At 45.5% G+C, this 9,267-nt stretch overlaps 1 protein-coding gene across 1 annotated transcript in view; it reads right to left on the bottom strand.

The window, feature by feature from the left end:
• Window positions 1-1,730: 1,730 nt before the first annotated feature.
• Window positions 1,731-9,267, bottom strand: part of LOC309560967 (terminal nucleotidyltransferase 5C-like) — a 29,772-nt gene continuing 22,235 nt past the window's right edge. Inside the window, exon 3 of the mRNA XM_082264670.1 lies at window positions 1,731-3,156. Coding sequence (XP_082120796.1) covers window positions 1,963-3,135 — 1,173 coding nt within the window. The 5' untranslated portion in view covers window positions 3,136-3,156 and the 3' untranslated portion in view covers window positions 1,731-1,962. The remainder of the gene's footprint in view (window positions 3,157-9,267) is intronic.

The raw sequence follows: 9,267 nt of genomic DNA, 5'->3' as shown, positions 1-9,267 counted from the left end.
TCTGGTCATGGTGCACTTCTCTACTCAGGACAAAAAACTCTTTAACTCTGGAAATAAACGTATGACTTCTCTCGCTCCATTTTGCCTGCACAAGCTTCCTATGTCACTGGTCACTGTGGACACTTTTAGAGCCTGTATAGGTTTAGCGGTAGAGGACAGCTATGGATGTATACTGTAACCATACACATCAGACCTGACATGGAATGTTACCTGAAACATTTTGCATTTGTTTTGGGTGGAGTGTGAGAAGGTTTGATCCATTATTATGCCATCATCTGACCCCTGGTGGGGCCACAATTAACGTATGGCAGAGCCTGTCTGTCCTGGTGGGAGCCCCTCACTGGTTAACTGGGAAACAAAGAGGATAGAGGACGTTCAGTGTATGGCAGAGCCTGTCTATACTGGAGGGGGCCCCTCAATGTTTACATGGAGAACAGAGAGGGGACACCAGATGTTCAGTGTATGGAGGAGACTGTCCATCTCGGTGTGATCCCATCACTGGTTAACTGGGGAACAGAGAGGGGATAGAGGACTTTCAACGTATGGAAGATCCCGTCTATCCTGGAGGGAGCCCCTCAATGTTTACATGGAGAACAGAGAGGGGATAGAGGACGTTCAGTGTACGGCAGAGCCTATCTATACTGGTGGGAGCCCCTCAATGATTGCATGGAGAACAGAGAGGGGATAGAGGACGTTCAACGTATGGAAGATCCCGTCTATCCTGGTGGGAGCTCCTGAATGATTACATGGAGACCAGAGAGGGGATAGAGGACGTTCACCATATGGCAGACCCTGCCTGTCCTGGTGGGAGCCCCTCAATGTTTACATGGAGACCAGAGAGGGGATAGAGGACGTTCACCATATGGCAGAGCCCGTCTATCCTGGTGGGAGCCCCTCAATGATTACATGGAGACCAGAGAGGGGATAGAGGACGTTCACCATATGGCAGAGCCCGTCTATCCTGGAGGGAGCCCCTCAATGATTACATGGAGACCAGAGAGGGGATAGAGGACGTTCACCATATGGCAGAGCCCGTCTATCCTGGTGGGAGCCCCTCAATGATTACATGGAGACCAGAGAGGGGATAGAGGACGTTCACCATATGGCAGAGCCCGTCTATCCTGGAGGGAGCCCCTCAATGTTTACATGGAGACCAGAGAGGGGATAGAGGACGTTCACCATATGGCAGAGCCCGTCTATCCTGGTGGGAGCCCCTCAATGATTACATGGAGAACAGAGATGGGACCCCAGGCATTAACTGTATGGCAGAGCCTGTCCATCCTTGGTGCTGAGAAAACTCAAAATCTGAAGTAGATCCAACAAGGGACCAAATCTTGCCTCACTCCAACCAATATGAAACAAAGTTCCTAAGTAAATAGAGTGCAGCACAAAGCAATGATATGCAGGATTTTATAAGCACCAATCACAGAGCAGCTTCCAGTAGTGTACTTCTGAAATCCTGCTTGTGACTGGAGGGTGCTGGTTACTGGACTTCCTTGGTCTCTGCTCTGACATAAAGTCCCCCCCCCCCCCAAGGAAGAGTCACCCTTAAGTCTCTGGCTGCCCATTACCGGTCACCTTTTTTATAAAACAGCTCTCATGCCAGAGAGCCAGGGACTGCCGGGGACACACCTTCATATAATGTCCTATATCCCTCGTGTCCCTTATTATGGCACGTTAACGTTGGTCCAATGCTACTCATAGGACAATCAAATATCATTTTTTTTTTTTGCGCTCTGTATGAAGATCACAGTATCAATCGCCGCATTTCTGAGCGGTAACGACATTAACATCTCGCACAGGAGAAATGGAAATTAGCGACAAGCGCCACAATCAGATAAATAAATACCTAAGTATTACATGAGTCGATACTTTGTACAACAAGTAGTCATGTTACAAGAGAGTTTTGAGTTTGCTCCCGCAGAGGCCTTTGCTTTACCACCATGCGACACCAGGGGGGCGCTACACAAGGCCGCTCTGCATGTGTATGTGGAACTGGAAGGGTTGGTAGTAGATGGTCTGGCCCTGAGGGATGTAGTAGTTACTGAAGTTCCTGTCGCTCATGTAAGGGGCGGGTTGGTAGTAACAAGTAACGTTGGCGGCGTTGGGGATAATATTTTGCTCCCCCAGGACTTTCAGCGCCAGGATGGTGATCATGTTCAGCGTCTGTCTGCGCTCGTGTCCCATAAGGCAGACTGTGCTTTCGTTCACCACGGAGCGCAGAGTCATCAGGTAGTCATATTTGCTTTTCTCCTCCCCAATAAAGTGGTTGCGTAGGTAGGACTCGATTTTCCTTTGCTGTTCCGCTACGTCGGGAAAGTCGATGAAGAACCGGGAACACATGTAACGCTCCAAGGATTTAAGCTCTGTCTCGCTGGTTGGTTTATAGTCCCGTACTAGGAGGTTGGAGTATTTCAGAAGCCCTCCCCCGCGGATCTCCTCTGGATTCCTGGTTGCTATTAGTTTACCTTTTAGGTGTTCCATCGCCTCGTTAAAGTCCCCGTACATGCTCTCCGCCAAGACAGTTGGGTACGAATCTGGACTCAGCTCACCATCTTTGTCTACATAGATGTCCAGGATGGTATCCAAGACAATCTGAAAAGAGTCAACGCTGAACTCAAACTGTCTCCGCAAACAATGGACAAACTTCAGCTCCACGTTCTTCCCGCTGTTGTTGGACAAGGAGATGAGACTCCAGCGGTCGTGGTCGGTGGAGACCTTCACCATCTTCTGGACGTAGGCTTCATTCATGGTCAGAGCCGTGATTTTCTCTTTGTTGACGCACTTCGGAAGGAAATCCAAGAGGGAATCCAGAACGATCTCTTTAACCGTCTGGAAAGCCGGTTCCCCCGGAAGCTCCACTCCGAAAATAATATCCAGGTCTTTGCAGCTTGTGCCGTTTTGCTGCATGAGGATGTGGCTGGCTGTAGATCCATTCAGCCGAATGTCCCGTATGGCGATGTCCTTTTGTGCCAGTTGGTCCTTCACCACGCGGATGATGTCCTTGGGCTTGACTTCCATGGTGGGGAAATTGCCCCGTCCGTGGATTGGAGTCACCTCTGATAGGACCTGGTGGAGGATGGTGATCTGGTCCTCCGTCAGATTGCTGAATCTGCACTCGGATTGGTCGGTCATGGTGGATGGTCAGCAGATCAACTGTGGGAAACAAAAATATTTGGTTAAGAATAAGCAAATGGTTTGAAGGGCACCTTCTAAAATCATGAATGTTCATGAAGCTGTCTAAAATACAGCCTAAAGGCCCGTACACACGTAGCGATCATTCGGCCGACAATCACTACGTGTGTACGGGGCTTTATGCTCTTCATCATAACATGAAATACTGTGCCCTGAACTGAACCAATCAAGGTCTAAACACAGAATGAACCGGATGCATTCAATTGGATCCCCTTTCTTTGTCTTGCTGCAACCCCCCCCCCCCCCCCCCCCTCCTGTCATTGTTGTAGTGAATCATTGCTGAGCCCAATGATTACCAGGTGTGGGGTCAGTTGTGTATGGAATGTAACAATGGGAACTTATAGGTAACAATGGCCAGAGATGTCTGCTTTACTTATCTAGCTATTCTATTATTTTATTATAAATTTGCTTAATATTTCCTTTAAATTTTTATCCAATCCCGGCTCCAGCCAAAACTTTGTCTCTGTTTTTAAGGAGCAAAAAGGGTGGAAGTCCTGCTGTGGTTAAATCATTTGTGACCCCATTGATAAGATTCCCCTCACATCCTGTGTGGTTACTGGGACAGGAAGTGGAATGAATCACGCCAGGTACCAGGTGACCCATATTAGCTGCAAAACTTTCAGCCAACAAACAGTCCTGAAGCCTCCATATTTTGGTGGAATCAATAAGAAGCATTCTGCCAATCGGAGAACATTATTAATATCTGTGCCGGGAGAAGCCGAGAAATAGAATTAAAGTGGGCGTCCGCCCGCAGGGACGAGTGACAGTATAGAAACAACACGTTCCTCTCCCAGATGTTAACTGGATAATTACATGTTAATGAGAGAGGCCGCACCAAGCTGTCAGACCTCGGGGCTCTGGGGGCACCTCGGGCCCACTGGAGAGGATTGAAATACACATAATGATCAGCGTGCCGTGCGAGCGGACGGCGCTCCAGAGGGGCCTGTGAGCCTCCCAGCCAAAATCCGCCAACTGACATCTGATCGAGTAAAAACCACACCACAACAATGCATGGAAGGCAATACATACAATCGTATACATAACATACACTACAATCCCATATATACAATCCCATATATACAATCCCATATATACATTCCCATACATACAATCCCATATATACATTCCCATATATACATTCCCATATATACCTTCCCATATATACAATCCTATATATACATTCCCATATATACAACCCTATATATACATTCCCATATATACAATCCTATATATACATTCCCATATATACCTTCCCATATATACAATCCTATATATACATTCCCATATATACAACCCTATATATACATTCCCATATATACAATCCTATATATACATTCCCATATATACCTTCCCATATATACCTTCCCATATATACATTCCCATATATACATTTCCATATATACATTCCCATATATACATTCCCATACATACATTCCCATATATACATTCCCATATATACCTTCCCATATATACCTTCCCATATATACATTCCCATATATACATTTCCATATATACATTCCCATATATACAATCCCATATATACATTCCCATACATACAATCGTATACATAACATACACTACAATCCCATATATACAATCCCATATATACAATCCCATATATACATTCCCATACATACAATCCCATATATACATTCCCATATATACATTCCCATATATACCTTCCCATATATACAATCCTATATATACATTCCCATATATACAACCCTATATATACATTCCCATATATACAATCCTATATATACATTCCCATATATACCTTCCCATATATACCTTCCCATATATACATTCCCATATATACATTTCCATATATACATTCCCATATATACATTCCCATACATACATTCCCATATATACCTTCCCATATATACCTTCCCATATATACATTCCCATATATACATTTCCATATATACAATCCCATATATACATTCCCATACATACAATCATATACATAACATACACTACATTCCCATATATACAATCCCATATATACATTCCCATACATACAATCGTATACATAACATACACTACATTCCCATATATACAATCCCATATCTACATTCCCATATATACAATCCTATATATACATTCCCATATATACAATCCCATATATACATTCCCATACATACAATCGTATACATAACATACACTACATTCCCATATATACAATCCCATATATACATTCCCATATATACAATCCTATATATACATTCTCATATATACCTCCCCATACATACAATCCTATATATACATTCCCATATATACCTTCCCATATATACATTCCCATATATACATTCCCATATATACCTTCCCATATATACATTCCCATATATACAATCCTATATATACATTCCCATATATACCTTCCCATATATACAATCCCATATATACATTCCCATATATACATTCCCATACATACAATCGTATACATAACATACACTACATTCCCATATATACATTCCCATATATACAATCCTATATATACATTCCCATATATACCTCCCCATACATACAATCCTATATATACATTCCCATATATACCTTCCCATATATACATTCCCATATATACCTTCCCATATATACATTCCCATATATACAATCCTATATATACATTCCCATATATACCTTCCCATATATACAATCCCATATATACATTTCCATATATACATTCCCATATATACATTCCCATACATACAATCATATACATAACATACACTACATTCCCATATATACATAAATACACTACATTCCCATATATATAATCCCATATATACTTTCCAATATATACATTCCCATATGTACAATCATATACATAAAATACACTACATCCCCATATATACAATCCTATATATACATTCCCATATATACAATCCCATACATACATTCCTATAAATACATTCCCATATATACAATCCCATACATATATTTCCATATATACAATTCTGTATATACATTCCCATACATACAATCCTATATATATATATATACATACAATCCCATATATACATTCCCATATGTACATTCCCATACATACAATCCTATATATACATTCCCATACATACAATCCCATATATACATTCCCATACATACAATCCCATATATACATTCCCATATATACAATCCCATATATACATTCCCATACATACAATCCCATATATACATTCCCATATATACAATCCCATTGGTTTCTTCCTCTCGCTGTGAGGGGACCGCAGTGTGCACATATATCCATCTGGGTGGGTGGCCACCTGATACAAGCCTGGGGCCTAAACTAGAGAGCGGAGGGTGAACTTCCAATGTGCTGAGGACTGGAGTCGCACTGGGTGGATACAGAAGCAGATCAATGCCTGAGCAGCAGAACTAAAGTGGCTGTATTGCTGGCACTGGTAAGAAGGCATTGCCACCATTGACCTGTCGCTGTAAGAGACTGAGCATCTAGGGACCAGACATCTAACAAGCAGCCTTTACCACTGTGCGCAGACTTTACTTGGACTGTACTTATGTGCACCACCGTGAAGACTGGGCCCCAACGCTAGCCAGCAGAAGAACTAGAGCAAAGGACTGTCTTCTAGAAGAACTTTATTTGTTGTCCATAGCAAGATGTGCTTCTGTAGGAAGGAGTGGGTTGTAGCGTAGCCATTTATACAGAGTGCAGCCTACTGGTCCCAGAAAAGTCACCACAGTACTGATCACCATTGTGGCTACTGTCATCTATGTCATTGATTATTGCTGATTGGCAGGTTATCAGATATAGATTGATCTAACCATATAGATTCTTATTCTAATGTGCTATAATACAGCAACTCCTTCATCCAGAGAGCTGGTATGACCTGCACTCTGCTCCTTCCTATCTCTACATATTACAATGTAACACATTTCTTTATTCCTAACCAGGAGTTGTGTATTTTGGTTTTGTGTTTCCCTAGGCGCCCCCCATCTAAATGTGTCTGACCCCAGCCGGGGTATACCATTCTTGTCTCAGGGTCTGATGAAGAAGCTGCAGCCATTCATAGCGAACAACTGCAGGCGCTTCCTCATCAGACCCTGAGACATGATTCCTCCAAGTGTCACATATGTGGTCACTGGGGCAGAGGATGGGGTCAGCGAGACATAGGACGGGGTCAGCGGGACATAGGATGAGGTCAGCAGGACATAGGATGAGGTCAGCGGGACATAGGATGAGGTCAGCAGGACATAGGATGAGGTCAGCAGGACATAGGATGAGGTCAGCAGGACATAGGATGAGGTCAGCGGGACATAGGATGAGGTCAGCAGGACATAGGATGAGGTCAGCGGGACATAGGATGAGGTCAGCAGGACATAGGATGAGGTCAGCGGGACATAGGATGAGGTCAGCGGGACATAGGATGAGGTCAGCGGGACATAGGATGAGGTCAGGGAGACATAAGATGAGGTCAGGGGGACAGAGGTCAGTTGGACATAGAATGAGGTCAGGGGGACATAGAATGAGGTCAGTGGGACAGAAAATGAGGTCAGGGGGACAAAGGATGAGGTCAGGGAGACATAGGATGGGGTCAGCGGGACATAGGATGAGGTCAGGGAGACATAGGATGCGGTCAGCGGGACAGAAGATGAGGTCAGCGGGACAGAGGATGAGGTCAGCCGGACAGAGGATGAGGTCAGGGAGACATAGGATGAGGTCAGCGGGACAGAGGATGAGGTCAGCGGGACAGAGGATGAGGTCAGCGGGACAGAGGATGAGGTCAGCGGGACAGAGGATGAGGTCAGTGGGACAGAAGATGAGGTCAGCGGGACAGAAGATGAGGTCAGCGGGACAGAAGATGAGGTCAGGGAGACATAGGATGAGGTCAGTGGGACAGAAGATGAGGTCAGGGAGACATAGGATGAGGTCAGTGGGACAGAAGATGAGGTCAGCGGGACAGAGGATGAGGTCAGAGGGACAGAAGATGAGGTCAGCGGGACATAGGATGAGGTCAGCGGGACATAGGATGAGGTCAGGGAGACATAGGATGAGGTCAGCGGGACAGAGGATGAGGTCAGTGGGACATAGGATGAGGTCAGCGGGACAGAGGATGAGGTCAGCGGGACAGAGGATGAGGTCAGTGGGACAGAAGATGAGGTCAGCGGGACAGAGGATGAGGTCAGCGGGACAGAGGATGAGGTCAGAGGGACAGAGGATGAGGTCAGCGGGACAGAGGATGAGGTCAGCGGGACAGAGGATGAGGTCAGGGAGACATAGGATGAGGTCAGCGGGACAGAAGATGAGGTCAGAGGGACAGAGGATGAGGTCAGAGGGACAGAGGATGAGGTCAGCGGGACAGAGGATGAGGTCAGGGAGACATAGGATGAGGTCAGCGGGACAGAAGATGAGGTCAGAGGGACAGAGGATGAGGTCAGAGGGACAGAAGATGAGGTCAGCGGGACAGAAGATGAGGTCAGCGGGACAGAGGATGAGGTCAGAGGGACAGAAGATGAGGTCAGTGGGACAGAAGATGAGGTCAGTGGGACAGAGGATGAGGTCAGCGGGACAGAGGATGAGGTCAGCGGGACAGAGGATGAGGTCAGCGGGACAGAGGATGAGGTCAGCGGGACAGAGGATGAGGTCAGGGGGACAGAGGATGAGGTCAGGGGGACATAGGATGAGGTCAGCGGGACAGAGGATGGGGTCAGCGGGACAGAGGATGGGGTCAGCGGGACAGAGGACGGGGTCAGCGGGACAGAGGATGAGGCGGCACTATGGAAACTGATAGGCACTAATAGGCGACACTGATGAGCACTGATAGGCACTAATAGGTGGCACTAATGGGCAGCACTGATTGGCAGCACTGATAAGCGGCACTAAAGGGCACTAATAGGCAACACTGAAGGGGACTAATAGGCACTTATAGGCAGCACTGATAGGCAGCACTAATATGCGGCACAGAAGGGCACTGATGAGGAGACACCAATTGGAAACACTGATAGGCACTGATTGGCAGCACTGATAATCAGAACACTGATTATCAGTGTAGATGTCCCCTTTTACACTTGCTGATTATTGGCTCTCCTCTCCTCACTCTGCGACAGGCAAGG

The sequence above is a fragment of the Pelophylax lessonae genome (genome assembly GCF_965119305.1).
Source record: "Pelophylax lessonae genome assembly, chromosome: 7".
NCBI classification, from domain to species: domain Eukaryota; kingdom Metazoa; phylum Chordata; class Amphibia; order Anura; family Ranidae; genus Pelophylax; species Pelophylax lessonae.
This window is presented reverse-complemented; position numbering and strand designations above follow the sequence as displayed.